The sequence below is a fragment of the Rattus norvegicus genome, chromosome 1, assembly GCF_036323735.1.
Source record: "Rattus norvegicus strain BN/NHsdMcwi chromosome 1, GRCr8, whole genome shotgun sequence".
In the NCBI taxonomy this organism is placed as follows: Eukaryota; Metazoa; Chordata; class Mammalia; order Rodentia; family Muridae; genus Rattus; species Rattus norvegicus.
The window spans coordinates 164,075,102-164,090,338 of NC_086019.1; the positions used below are offsets into that span (position 1 = coordinate 164,075,102).

Sequence of the window (15,237 nt, forward strand, 5' to 3'; positions counted from 1 at the left end):
CACACTATAGAAAATGTAATCTTAAAATAAACCAGATGCTCTATTTACTAGCCACAGGCTTTTAGGCTCAGCACCCATGCCTGTGAGCCAGTGCACAGCCCTGTGGCCATTTCCCTGCTGAGCCCCCTCTCCCTCCCTGATCTCCTCCAGTGGCCAACAAGTGGATACACGAGTATGGACAGGAATTCCGAAGACCCTGCAGCACCAATCCTGAAGACTGAAACACTGGCAGATGGCAGCTTGTCACCGAAGCCAGCCAGGAGTCAAAGCCAAGGGCAGAGGGGAGCAGATCCTCCTGAAGGAAGGCCTCCAGCAAGGGAAGATCTAGAATAGGTCTTCAGCAGGAACCATCTCTCAATCCCTAATTTGCATCTGTTTCTACTCTAGCTGTGAGACTTAGAGGGCAACACAAAAGAGGCCTAAGAGGCTTCGAGGGCTCAGATATCCTTGGGAGGGAAAGAAATGAACTCAGTGTAGAAACTGATTGTTTAGAATGTGCAAATGCCTGATTCAGTTCACTAACACTGAACACACACCACACACATACACACACCCATACACCCACATGACCCTCACACACAGACATGCACACACACACACACACACACACACACACACACACACACACACACACGCATGCATGCACTCTCTGCAAACAATATATGGGTTGACTTCTACTCCTGCTCCAGGAGGAGAGTCTGACCCAGAGGTCTTCATTCCTATCACCAGTGGGAATATATATCATGTGATGACTTTTTTTTAAAAGTGGAAAACAATTTTTTTGTGATTTTTTAAATTGTCATTAAAATGTTTTAAATTTACCTCTTTTAACAGTGAATATTCTTTCATGATGTTGAGGGAGAAAACCAAAGTTGATTTATGTTCCTGGGCCCCAGCCTCCACTACCCATTTGTCGCCTTGTTTTAGACTTGCTGACATTGTTCCTCAGAGTCTCCCACCTCTGAGGCCTCCCCATCTGCTGTCCCTTCAGGTCCTCAGAGGAGCTTTCTTCGGTCCACACAACATCCTTTAGAGAGGGACCCTGACCTCCTCCTTCTAACTCCGTTGGATTCACCGCACTTCCCTGCTAACACTCCTGTGACCTAGCAAACTTCATTCCTCCGTTAATCTGGCCACTTGCTGTCCTTCTGGGCCCTGTTCTATCGATGCCTCTGTTAGAGTCACATCTTGATGCACCTCCATACTTGCCAGGGTTCTTGCCTGGACTCAGAATCCCCACGGGCTGGTCTGAAATAGGCAGGCAAAAGCAAAGGTTTTATAGAAGCCTGAGGAATCCTTCCTGCAGGCCAAATGAGCATCAATAATGTAGATGGTGGTGTTTGACTGTTTGCACCAAGCAGATATTAAGGCTGCTTGGCTTGGGTCCCCCTGCCCCTGCCATGACATGGGTGTGCTTTGCTCTGAAGAGCCACCAATGAAGGGTGTGGGCAGTTACTTTGTTCCTCATGTCTGCCCCTTTCCTTCTCCAATGCTCTGCTGACCTAACTCCCTGTGCTCAGCTTCCAGAGCTCTCTCACTTCCAGTGGAGACTCTGACGTTCTGATGCCCTGCTTCCTTGAATGTGTCCTGTATTGATGCTGAGTGTGCCAAGATTCAGGAAGTCTACGTCACCTACGCACCCTGCCTCCTCTGAAGGAAAGCTGCTGCCTAGGTGAGACCGCCTAGTCTTCTCTAAGCTCAGGCTTCTCAGAGTTAGTTACTAGTTTAGACTGAGCGAATCATAGCAATGGTGCACTCAGCACGGCTTACTCAGATGGTTCTAAACCATGGGCCAGTGAGATGGCTTAGCAGGTGGCGTGCAATTCTGACAACCTTGGCCACTTGCCTAGTAAGAAAGAGGCTGCACTGAGTGACAAGAGTGACTTCTTCAGGCCTGTTCTGTTGCTGTGTTAAGACACCATGGCTAAGGTAACTTACAGAAGAAAGTTTTTCTGCACTTATAGTTTCAGCGGTGAGTTCATGACCTTCATGACGAGGAGTCAGAAGGCAGGCGTGACACTGTAGCAGTAGCTGAGGGTTCACATCTTAAGACTCAACTGTGAGGCAGACAGAGAAACTTAGAATGGCACAAGTCTTTTGAAACCTCAAGCCCACCCTCAGTGACACAACTTCTTCAACAAGGCCACACCTCCTCATCCTTACCAAACAGTTCCACCAAATGAGGACCAAGTATTCAAACACATGAGGTCATTCTCATCCAAACCACCACAAGGCCTGTCTTCTGTACAGTCATTCCTGCCCATCTCTCAGGTGTGGCCCTGAGTAGTCAGGTATATGCCGGGCTGGGCGATGAAGCCTGATCCAGGACATGTAGCTGTGCAGCCTTAGGCAAATCTCACAGCAAACTCCCTGATTCTCTGGCTCTTACAATCCTTCTGTCCCCTCTTCTGCAATGTTCCTTGGACCCTTTTGTGCAAGAGTTATATTGTAGATATAGCCCTTGGGACTGTGTTTTGATTGGCTGTGGTTTTCTGTAATGGTCTCTGTTGCAGAGAAGTTTCCGTGGTGAGGAGTGAGAACTCTGTACTTTGTGTGGGTATAAGGTGTATTTGTACTAGTTACGGTTACTATTGCTGTGATAGATCACAACCAAAGCAACTTGAGGAGGGAAGGGTTTATTCAGTTTACACTCCCTCCCACATCAGTTTATCATTGAAAGAAGTCCAGGCAAGAACTCAAACAGGGCAGGAACCTGGAGGCAGACGCTGATAGAAAGGACATGTGACACCACCCATAATGGGCTAAGCCCATCAATCACTAATCAAGAAAATGTCCTACAGTCAGATCTTACACATTTTTCTTGAGTCTTCTCCTTTCTGATAACTCTTACTGTATAAGGCTGACATAAAACCAGCCAGCTCAAACTATGTTGTTGTTGTTGTTGTTGCTTTGTACATGGTTAATTCCTTAGGATTCTCTTGGATAACCTCACTGTTATTTTGGCCTATAGCTGTCTCTTATTGATGGACATACTTTAGTCTGGGGTTCACTGACCCTTTCTACACAAGTTTCTAACGTGACTTTACTTTAGGGGGGAAAAGACAATTGTCTTATGCCTGGTTTCTTTTTTTTTTTTTTTTTTTTTTTGGTTCTTTTTTTCGGAGCTGGGGACCGAACTCAGGGCCTTGCGCTTCCTAGGTAAGCGCTCTACCACTGAGCTAAATCCCCAGCCCCTTATGCCTGGTTTCTTTAATGGATGTTGGACTTGGAACTAGAAGGCATGGATGCTCACCCTAGTTGGGGCTGTGGGCAAGCCATTCCCTGTCTCTGAACTTCAGTCACCTCACCTATAATTGGATAGAATGTATACACTTAATGGCCACGTACAACTCATTCCCAATGCGTAGTCCCCAACGAAGCTCAACCAACACTTTGTTCATTTTCAGCTTCCATCCACCAGGACGGAGGTCTCATTTCTTTGGTGACCCTCTTCCTGCTCTTCTGGGCTGATGTTCCTCTGAGCCAAACAACTGCCATCTTCAGTTCATCTCTGCTTGCTTGTAAACGATCCTCACAGCTGGGCTTGTTGACTAATGTCCCGCCATGGGAAGAGGTAGAAAGTCACTGGACCCTCACCTGGTACCATCATCCATGTTTAGTGAACACTATCCAGGCCAGTTGCTTTGGGGTCACCCAAAGGGTCATACTCCTGTCAGTAACTCCTCACTCATGCTCTGAAATTTAGCCCAATAAACACTATAGTTCCCCTGGGAGAACTTTGGTAGAAGTAAATTTTGGTTTGTCACTGGGACCTTGTGGAGTGTAAAAGCTGCCCAGTCCCACTCCCAAATGGCTTCTACCAGGGGCCCTTTGTGTGCCTTAGGAGGAGGAATGCTGTAGAAACCAGTTGAGTTTGAGCCTGACACTGTCAATTCTGAGCCATAAAAATAAATATCTCGATACCCGTAAAAGGAATAGAACAGCGACTATCCTATAGGTTCTTCTGAGGATTCAATGTCAAGTAAATTTGATGGTGCTCAAAATTGGTAATTAATGCTTACCTGGTGAACAAAAACCAGTGACCATGCTGCCCTCTGCAGGCAACAGGGCATGCAGCTGACAGGCAATCTGGAAAGACAGGTGGCAGAAACCATAGTACACAGAGGTGGGCCCTTCTCTCTGCCAGGGTGCTCTACCTGGTCAGTGTGAATATCTCCTCTTTAGCTTCTCCAGCCTGGGTGCACCTGAAAATGCAGATCACTTCTGCCTCAACAAGACTGGAGTAAGGACAAAACCTGCATCAAAACTCCTGGTGAGGCCAGCACTAGTGTGGCTCAGGGACCACTTTTGCCAGTCACAGAGCTTTGTCGCTGACCTACTCTATCATATATGGTCCTCCCTGGCCAGTGGGGCAGGTGTTTACTACAGTGTGCAGATGAGGAAACTAAAGGCCTTAAAATAGGTTCGTAGACAGAAGCCCCAGGGCAGGGGGCGGTAGCAGGAAATCATCAAGGGTAAGGCAGTAATTTAGGTGAGAGGTGAGATCCACGCTGGTGTAACTGGGGTGGAAAAGAAGGGCGTAAAGAAGAGGCAGGGCGTGGCAGCAAAGTGGCTCTGAGAGGAAAGGGAAACTCCAGTTGTGGTCTGGACAACTGACACCTACCTGCTTGCGCCTACCTCATACTGAGCTGCAACCATGCACTCAAGAGCAACTTTCAAGGAGGTCAAAATAAAGTGGCTTCTGGTCCCCTGGGAGAGACCTGTGGGACAGATGGACACATACACCTAGAGCTCAGGAGATGACTTGGGTTGTTGATTGAGTGTTGGCATAGAAACCATGAGTAAAGGAAGACACAGGGGCAGAATGTCCTCTTGGCCAGCTGAAGAAATGGGTTCTGTGGCTGTAGTGAAGACATCCGCCCATTTCAGGGTCAGATCTGAGGAAGATACTGATAGGCTGTCTCTGTAACACAGCACTGTCTATCCATCTGTCCTAGAGCTTCATTAGGGTGGCTTATAGGAACACAGGTGATGATGTACTTACAGGAGCATGGGCTACTAGCCAGTGGCTACAGACAGTGGCAGACTATGGAGAAAGGGGCTTCTGCGATCAGGTGGCAACTAACTAATAAACTGTTCCTAGCCAGATCAGCAAAGTAAGGACAGCTCCTCAGACGAATAAAGGTTGGGGGATATTTATTTTCTTTAAACAAGATCATAAATAACAAAGAACAAAGTCGGTCCCAGACTCTGGACCGTGCAGCAGGACAGGGGTAGGAAGTTGTTGGGTGAAAAAACAGAAGAGGGCTACACAGTCACCTAAGACAGTCACAGAAAGATGGGCTTCAGGAGGCTGCCCTGCCCCTACCCGTGAGCAGCAGAGGGAGGCCCCAGTGCTGTGCTGGGACAGCTGGATGAGGGCAAAGACTGGGGATGCTAGTCCATGATGTTTCTACAGAGTGACATGGAAACCACAAGTGGATCAAGAAGCTGTGGGTCTAGAAGAGGCAAGCGGGCACTTGGCACACCTCCAGGAACCAACTATGAAAATGTTAAATTCAATCCTTAAAAACAATTCCACAGAATTTAGCCTGTGGCTTTGTGCATGGGCTGTGTTTAACCTGGGTTGCTCTGTGGCAGATGAGGGCTCATGAGGCCCTTGGAGCAGCCTGGCCTCAGCCCAGGGCAGGTGCCCAGACATGTGGGAGTGGGACAGTGGGCTCGCCCAGATGGGAAGCCATGTGCTTGGACTGGCTGGACCTGGCTTACAGCTTGGTTTCTTGGGATACTTGCTATCCACTACCTCTCCCTGAATCCTCATTACTCTGGATCTTCCAGACTTGGAACAGTTAAGACTGGGATAAAGGTACCCGACTGGTGTTTTATTTGAAAGGGAAAAATAAGGGTCAGTGTGTGCATTGCCCATCCCATGAGGAAGGGCAGAACCATGCCAAGAACATCCTCAAGGAATGGAGATCCCTGAGCCTGGGGGTACACTGCCGGATGCCAGGCACAGGGCCAGGGAGTAGCTCTGGAGGCTTCATCCTAGGCAAGGCAGGGAGCACAGGAGGGGGAGGAGGAGCTGTGGGCCCCAGACTGCATAGGCCACTGCTGGACAAGGGCCCTGGAGAAGAATGCTTTCAATGGGTATACAGGAAAGGGTTTGTACGTCTGGGGATGCCCTCTACAGGAGCCGGTGTCACATGGCTGGGCGGGATGGTGAGGAGGAGACAGCGGCATCACAGTGGCCTCTGGAACGATGTATTTACAACAGAGTTCAATGTAGAGGGAGGAGTAGACAGCAGGTCACTAACAGCCAGGAAACACACTGTTAGGGGCAGAAAGGGAACTGTTACAAATCTGACCACTACAGGCTTTTCTCCAGCTTACTTCTTTCTCCTAGAACCCTCCCTAATGACCCTCAATATCCCATCTGAGTGGATGGTTCATGACCAAGACACCAAATGGTTGGAAGCTCCCAAACACATTATTGAGAAATTAAGTCCTCATTATTGACTCCTAGAATCTGTGGATGGTCAGCAAGAACCGTCACTCTCCTGGTCACTGGACCAGGTCCCTGTCAGGTCTGATGTCCACTACTCCTATCACTGCCATTTCCCACGACCTGGCAATCAGAGTTGTCGAAGGCAAAAGGCACTTCTTTTTCAAACTTTCTGTGGCAAGTTTCCCCTAAAGCCTCACCAAACTCTGAGAAGAGGCCAACAGGAGTGACACCTTACGTGACACATGGGCTGAGAAGCAAGGACCTCCTCCAGGGCAGAACAGAAGCTTGTGAGATGAGCTAGAACCACCTAATGTGTGTATCTCCTTCCTCAAAATAAAGCCCAACTTGTCTCCCTAATATGAGGAGCCTTCTGAGATGTGGGCTTGCTCTCTCCCCGTCTAGGTAAGCATTGTGTCCCTTCTGCCTCCGTGGACAAATGGTTCCATCTGGACACAATTCTGGTGGGCAGAATTATGTTTAGGAGGTGTTCCTGGAAGACAGTGGACAGAGGCCAAGGTGTTGCTATGGCACATAGGTCATCCCGTGACCACAACAAAGAATCATCTCCCCCACACGTCAGCACTGCGGGGATTAGAATCCCTGATCTAGACTGTGATACAACCTCCTCGGCTCTGCTCACCAGAGGCAGAACATACATTTCTGGCAAAGTCTGATTCCCATTACAGCCTCCACAGAGAGCATATCCCTCACTGCAGGAGATAAGATATGACTCAATCACAGCTCAACAAAGTCCCCCTGGACCAGAGTCCACATACAACCAAGAAAACACACACCAATTTGGTGACCTAGAACAGGCAGGACTAAGGCAGAAATATTCACACCGCTCCTCCCCAACCCAACCTCCCAAGAGTCTTGAGTCTTGAGGCGGGCCAGCTGGCTACACTCATACACTTGTGCACACTCACCACTGGAATCCTCCGATGGGCTCTGCAAACCTGTGTCGGATCAGGAAAGTGGCAACAGCTTCAGCTACCTGGAAAAGAAGAGGCATTTCTGTCCCTGTGAAGGTAGGTGCTAGGGCCCAGCATTAGAAGCCTGTGGGCTTCTGCTGGAAGCTCTGTGGAAGGCTCACTGGTGTCCTCATGAGTACTGTACTACTGTGGGTGGCCTAAGAGCAAAGAACCTGGAACAGGGACTCCTTGTAAGGGATGGCTCCAGAATGTAGAGGAACGAGGACCTTCTGGTGGACTGTATGCAGGAGGAGTTGTGGAGGGCAAATGAGCTTTCTGGAGACAGCCCACCACTTTGCATGGCTGTGAATGGTATATCCTGGAGAGGCACAGCCCCAGGAGCGTCGTCCCAGGATTGCTTCTTGCTGCTGCTGTGCCTTCTCATGTGTGTCATGGCTGTATTCCTCACTGTTCTGACATGGTGTTAGTGGGCAAAGAAAGACACTTTCTGCTTATAGTCTGTTATGGTTGATTCCTAGGTACTAGCCCACCCTACTGGGCAAATTACATGCAGATCAACATGAAAATGAAATTATACTTTTTACATGAATTGATAACTTTATAACTCCTGGTAATGATTTTATAGAATTCCTGATTTGACTCAAATAATTTCAAGAAGTTAAGATAGTTGACAGGAAGTTTAGAGTTAAAATAAAAATTAGAGTGTGCCTCCTCCTGCAAAGCAGTAAAGGTTGCACAGTTCAGAAAGGGACCGCAGCGAGCTTTCATACACCACAAGCAGGGATTATAATTATAAATTGCAGGAGGATGAAAAATAGGCTTGGAATAAATTAACAATCAAGGAAGATATCCATTCTAGGTTAGGTCCAGGAATGAGGCCGCTGGTCTCAGTGTACACCGTGATAAGTAAGGTCATGAACAAGGAGTGGGTAGATGACCTGTTTTGTGGTAAAAAAATACTTTGTTAACCTATGACATAAAAAAACTATTGCTTTGAACTTATAATGACCTTGTAGAATAAAAGATAAAAGTGTTTAGTTAGATATCAGTTTGAATTGGAAAACATGTAATCAGCAATCCTACTGTAACTCCCGGACATGCGGGGCAAGTGAACTAGTAAAGCTGATGGAGTCCAGACCCCGGGACACTCAGAATCGAGTACACTGGGCGTGGGGCCAGTTCCTTCCAAACTCTACCTACTCTGGAACATGTAGCCATGACACCACCCTGAGAAGACCATAGCAATGAGCAAAAACCTGGAGCTCTCCATGCTAATGAGGTATCTAGAGAGTCCCTGAGTATTCAGCCAATGAGCTTCCCTTCCTGGGGCATTCCTTTCCACAAAAGGTATTTAATCCCTGGTTCACCTTGTGTTCAATGTACACATTCACATCCACCATCAAATAAAGCAGTTTGGACAACCAAGGACCCTCTCCTTCATCAAGGATCACCTTGTGGGGCCTTCGTCATGAAGAGCAGAGCTTTAATCTCTCTCCCAGCCCATCTGTATTCTCAGCACTCACTTGGAACCAAACTGGGTTCTACCCTTGTCCTAGGCTCTACATTCCCCTTCCTGCCTGTTGAGTGGATGTCTTGAGGAGAAGTGTAGACTGAGAACCCCTGTCCTCAACTCTCAGGTCCACAGGAGATTTGGAACCACAGAAATTGCCCAGTTACCACTGTTTCCCACCCAGAGGAACATGGACTGAGGACCCACACCCATTATGGACTGTATTCTGCTACCCCTGCGCAGTGTGCTAGCACTCCTGGCATCCCAGCAGCAAGGCAGACACGCAGCCTGATACTTGTGTAGCAATTTTATCTGCTTTTGAATAAGGTTAGTTTTTCTTTTTACACAGAGAACTTTGACTTAGGGGTAGAAAAAGGCTAAGAGAAAAAGTAAAGTTGTTAGAGCTTGCACTCTGAAGCTTTTCTCTACCCACCAACTCTGTGTGTGTGTATATGCATGTACATGTGTGTGTGTGTGTGTGTGTGTGTGTGTGTGTGTGTGTGTGTGTGTGTGTATGTATGTAAAATGGTTAGAGCTTCGCTGGAGCTTTCCTTTTTCCACTAGGTGTGCATGTGTATATATGTAAGGTGGTATGTATGTATGTATGTATATATGTATGTACGTATGTATGAAGTTGTTGAAACTTGCTTATTGGAGCCTGCTTTGCTTCATCCACTAAGTTTCTGTGTACAGAGTCTTCTGTTTCTTTCTCACAGCCCCCAAAGAGTTTAGTTTCTTACTGGTCACAGAAAGTACTGGTTCCAGATAATTAAGCTTTGCTCCTGCCCACACTACCACTGATGGTATATTTCCTGCTGCAGTCAGCAGAGGCCACAATCACCAACTGCACACGTGGCTCTCCTCGGTTTTCCTTGTGGTGTGGGAGCTGGGCTTCAGCAACGGTTTACTTCTGGAAAGGTTATGAGCACCTTTTTCTTACAAGCACTATTAATCTCTGAGTACAAATGGATTTAGGGTGCAGTTTGGCTTTAGTGGTAGCCACAGGGCTCTGGGATCAAACAGAGTGGGCCAGCAGCTCTTCAGCACAGACAAAGTCAAGACCACAGGCACTGACTGGGAAGGAGCTTGGGGAGCTGGCAGATTGCAGATAAACCCCATGGCAGGCTTATCCTACTTTCTGTGGAACCCACATTCCTCCCAGTTGTCCTCTCAAGTCACCAGGCCCCAGACTTACCTTGTCAGGGGCATCCTCATGGACTGCATGGCCACACTGGGGTAAGACCTGCATCTGGAACTTCCCTGGAGAGGAAACAAGCAGGCAACCTCAGGGACAAAAAGCCCTCCCTCCTCATCTCTGTTCCTCACAGGTCACTGGGCAGCCCAGGAGGACCATCTCCAGGACAGTCTGACGAGTGTAACTAGACCCTGTTCCTCTCCTTTCATGGTTCACTTTTGCCTCTTGGTGTAAATTCACTTTGGGCAGAAAACTCAGCCCCTGTGCTCACAGGATTCAGTCCAGTGGGAGAGTAAAACACAACACTATCGTCGATGTGGTCCCAAGTGTGAAAATGGTCACATCGACTGTAAAAATGTAGTAAAGGTCTTGATGAGCCAGCAGGCATCCAGGCAGGCTTCTGCACAAACACAGAATAGCCCACTCCAGGGAGAGATGGCTTAAAATGGCAGTTACCCATGGAAATGATGGCCTAGCACCATGCTGATGTGAGTGGCAGCAATGGAGCTGTACTGGAAAAGCAGGGGCCACATGCGGAACTCTGCAAGTTATGTTAAGAATACTGAAGTGGATGATTACAAAAGACAGCAGATGACTATTTAACAATGGGCCAGGCTCTGTAAGATGTACTTCCTCACACTGTCTTACAGAACACTGCAAGCTTACAACTTACAGTAATTTGGGGGGCGAGGCTATTTGGGATTAAAACTAGGGCCCAAGCATGGTACTCAAAACTACCAGTGAGCTACAATCCGAACCCTAATAGGACAGAATTAAGAGTGAACAGCTGGGCAATGTAGCTCTGCTGGTGTGTGTTGGTCCAAGGGTCTGGTGTCAGAGTGAGCAGAGCTGAGCTGAGTTGCTGCAGGAGCAGCAGGGGTGTGCCTGGCAGCCAAGCACTGCAGTTAAATGCTAACGACTGGTGAGGAAGTGTGAGGGGCCATCTTACTCTCTGAACCCAGTTTTCCCATTTAAATGCAAGAGAGCTGGAACAGTCTTTGGGGCACCAATGCAGGCACAGCAGTGGTTCTCTCCTGCAACAGTAGCTCATGTCTTCAGTGTACTATTCTATCCACTGTTAAAACCAACTCTACAATCACATGGGTAAGGAACCTAGTTCTGATTAGGGCAATGCCCTGCCCAAGGCTGTGAGATTAGTGAAGGGACTGAGTCCATACCATTTATTAAGCCTATTAATGGCCCTCCTCCTGCATATGGCTGCCTCTCCTTCAGATCTGTCATATTATTAACTCATATGATTCTAACACAGAGCAAAGAATGGGTCCTGCAGCATCCACAGCTGCATGGCCCTCCTCTCTGCACTTGTGTGTGACACTCATGCCCACCACACCTCGTCACCCCTCTGAGGCTGCATCAATGTTCATGTTTTACACGTGAACAATGTTCCAGCTGACTGATTACTGGGAAGCAGCATCTAAAACTCACCACCACTCTGAGGCTCTCTTCTCCCTCCTCACCATGATGTCTTCTAACAGACTTTATTCCCTTTGGTACCTATGTTTTTTCTTTCTTAAACTCTCAACATTTAAAAAAAAACGCTGAGAAAACTCTTTCTGTTCCCATCCCAGTGTTAGGCACTTCTATAGACTTAATAGTTTCCAGATGGACCACTTCATCTTAACCTTTCCATCGTGGTTACAGATAATATAATAGCTCCCATCTCTAGTTAGGGGAAGACAGTCAGTCACTTCAAAAAAGGGAAGATAACCTTGGGAGGCAGAGGCGGTCTGAGGTCAGCGGGGTCTACAAAGGGAGTTCTAGGTTAGCCAAGGCAACAGAGAGAAAACCTGTCCAGGGTGGGGTGGGGACAAAACAGAACAACAGCACCAGCCCTCAAACAAAACAAAAGGGAAGGGAAGATACCCGACCACACCCCCTCCCGGGCTGGAGAGGAGGCCGTCCAATAGAGCTGGCTCACTGCTCATGCTCTCTCCACTGTGCGTCACCATCTACAATCGATTTTCCTAAGATTGCCCACATTTCCTTGCCCTCAGAAGAGGATCCATGGGCACAATTCCTGGATGACTTACCCTGCATCTGGCCTATGGTCAGATCTTTATCCAATCTATCAACACCTAGAACAAAACAGGAGAATCTGTGAGTAACTCCCTAGAAAAGGCCTTGTGAAACGGGCTTCTCAGTACGGAGTAAACACGGCCTCAGAACTGTAAAGACCACTGCACTCTCAATCAGACAGATACAATTCTCTGACTCCATATTCCTAACAGATGAAAATTTTCAGGTTGAGATTTCTGGGTAATCATGTTCATTTTTTAAGATTTATTTATTTTATTTCTGCATATTTCACATATGCACTTGGCACATGTAGAGGTCAGAAGGATGTTAGACCTGGAATTACAGACGGTTGTGAGGCACCGTATGAGAAGTGGGAACTGGATTCAGGTTCTAGAGAGTAATGAATGTTCCTAACCACTGAGCTGTCTGTGCAGCCCTGCTCATGCTCACTCACAGATGTTTAGACAAAAACAACATTTTCTGTCTAGATTCAGCGTTCAGAGTGCTCTAGGAGTTAGGTTCCACCAGGTCCTCAGGGCAGGTCAACAGCATGCAGACTGGAGGGTGTTTACTCCCATTAGGTTTAGGGCTGCATAGGGGTTGGTTAGAAGGGGGTTTCTCCACTTTAGAAGTCACTGCCCATTTGGTTAATAGTAACAGTTGTGATGAGGTCACATCTAGATGACAGTATACTCACACTTCTATGGACTGGCTGTCTCCCACAATTCATGGGGAAGCCATAACCCCCAGTATATTTGGAGATGGGGTCTACAAAAGGTAAAATGAGGTTGTAGGGTGGGGGTCTCTGACACAATAAGATTATTGTCCTTGTAAAAGACCTCAGAAAACTGTCTTGCTTCCTCTTAGCCATGTGGAAGCACAGAAGGTCTGTGAATCAGGAAGAGCTCTGAGAACTTAATCCAACCCATACTCTTATCTTACACTTTCAGCCCCAGACTGTGAGAAAAATAAGGTTCACTTCTTTAAGCCACCCAATCTATTTGAGTATTTCAAATGTATTTCAAATGTTTGATTTCATCCAAGGAAAAACAAACACACGCACGCGGGCACGCGGGCACACACACACACACACACACACACACACTCACAATCACACACATACTCTCACATACACACTCACAATCACACACACACTCACAATCACACACACACTCCCAGTCACACACACACACTCACAATCTCTCACACACACACACGATCACACACACACTCTCACAATCACACACACATTCACACACACTCACAATCACACACACTCACAATCACACACACACTCACAATCACACACACACTCTCACAATCATAAACACACTCACACACACTCATAATCACACACACACTCTCACATACACACTCACACACACACTCTCACAATCACACACACTCACACACACTCACAATCACACACACACTCACAATCACACACACTCACAATCACACACACACACACACACACACACACACACACACACACACACACACACACACACAGCACTTACCTGCCAAGAGCAGCAGTTTAGGAATAGGACAGCTAAGAAAGAGATTGGATAAGCCTCGGAACCAGCCGTCCCAGTACTTCTCTGTTTTTGCCAGCTCAATTCTCCAGGTGTATGGATGATCCTTCTTGGTCTGTAGGGATGAAAGCAAGGTGAATCTGAGGTTGAGCCCGGGGAGCAGGACCAAGACCAGGTCTGTGGGAAGGAAGGTGAGCCAGCACTGTTACGAGTTCACTACAGCCCAGATAGGTGAGTGTCCATTTAACCCTGTAGCAGCACTGCACGCTGCTGTAACTTCTGGATGATCTGGACCTTTCTTTTTCATTCCTATTGGCTTTCTTCTGGCTCACGGAAGCCTCCTGCCTCAACCTCCCAAATGGCCAGTGCTACAAACAAGGTTCACCATAACTACTGGTAACTTTAGGTAAATTTAGGAAGCAAATAACTATTGAGCCAAGGTACAACTTTCCTTTCAGTGAGTATAAAGATTAGCAAAAGATTCACACAAAGAACATAGTGAAATAAAACAAAAGAACCCCTGCCACCACCCCTCCCCTCCCCCCCACCAACCTAAGTGAAAGAAAAAGCAGAGACTGTCCTTCAAGTTAGGATGACTACCAGAGAAACGTGGTAGACGTCTGGGAGAGAACAAGCTCATTTGTGAGTACAGTGCTGTTTTCTCATTTTCAGGTTGATGATGATGACCAGGGACAGTCGTTCTAATAAGGTGACGTGACAAATACATCTGACAACTGGGTGGTGAATGGCACACAGTATGCTATCAAATATTAGGTGAACTAGCTGGGCTGTGATAGAGCATGCCTTTAATCCCAGCACTTGTGAGGCAGATGCAGGCAGATCAGAGTTCAAGGCTAGCTTGGTCTACAAAGCAAGTTCCAGGACAGCCAGGGCTACACAGAGTAACCCAGTCTTGAGAAAATAAAGCCAACCAAACAAAAAACCTTTAGGTGACCTACTGAGTCCCCTACTTGCCTGCATCATAGAACTAGGTCAGATACAACTGAAGCAATGGCAGGACGAAGCACCAACTGCAACAGGAGATCTAGATGTGGACAAGATGACACTGTCTGCTCAAGATCAGTGGGTGACTAAGATGTCCACAGCACCCAAAGTGAGCCAGTCAGTGGAATCAAGTCTAAGTGGTATTTTTGGATGATATTTCAATGATCTTAAAGTTGTCTAAGACTACATACAATTCTGAATAGCCAACCAACTTTGCAAAAGTGTTAGAAATCTGGAGAACTCATTCTTGACTTCAAAACAGTACAATCTGTAGTAATTGAGAGTTTGGGACTTAGAGATATACAGTTCAGAGGCACAGGTTGAGCGTGCTGAGGCCTTCTGAACCACAAAACCAACAAAGTTTATAGTGTCATTAAAGACAGACAAAGGAAACGGAGGTCCCAGAAATGGACACTGAGATACACAGTCAAATGACCTCTGTTAAGAGTATTAAAAGTATTGGTGGGGGATACAAGGCCTCTTTTACAGTGCTGAGATAACAAATGCAGCCATGCAGAGAATGCAGGCACAGCTAGGCAGTAAGAGTGGAAAGATGC

At 47.2% G+C, this 15,237-nt stretch overlaps 2 protein-coding genes across 6 annotated transcripts in view; one reads left to right on the forward strand and one right to left on the reverse strand.

Annotated features, from left to right (window-relative positions):
* Positions 1–821, forward strand: part of P4ha3 (prolyl 4-hydroxylase subunit alpha 3) — a 35,071-nt gene extending 34,250 nt beyond the window's left edge. For 3 of the 4 annotated variants that reach the window (XM_063267171.1, XM_039082480.2, XM_063267165.1), the window contains one exon: positions 151–821. In XM_063267171.1, coding sequence (XP_063123241.1) covers positions 151–333 — 183 coding nt within the window. In that variant the 3' untranslated portion in view covers positions 334–821. 4 annotated transcript variants of the gene reach the window in all.
* A 4,319-nt stretch (positions 822–5,140) lies between these two features.
* Ppme1 (protein phosphatase methylesterase 1) overlaps positions 5,141–15,237 on the reverse strand; it is a 47,020-nt gene continuing 36,923 nt past the window's right edge. For both annotated transcript variants that reach the window (XM_063267176.1, NM_001191838.1), the window contains exons 10-14: positions 13,661–13,790; positions 12,155–12,199; positions 10,104–10,168; positions 7,393–7,460; positions 5,141–6,289 (exon numbers count right to left, since the gene is read on the reverse strand). In XM_063267176.1, the coding sequence (XP_063123246.1) occupies positions 6,271–6,289; positions 7,393–7,460; positions 10,104–10,168; positions 12,155–12,199; positions 13,661–13,790 (327 nt within the window). In that variant the 3' untranslated portion in view covers positions 5,141–6,270. The remainder of the gene's footprint in view (positions 6,290–7,392; positions 7,461–10,103; positions 10,169–12,154; positions 12,200–13,660; positions 13,791–15,237) is intronic.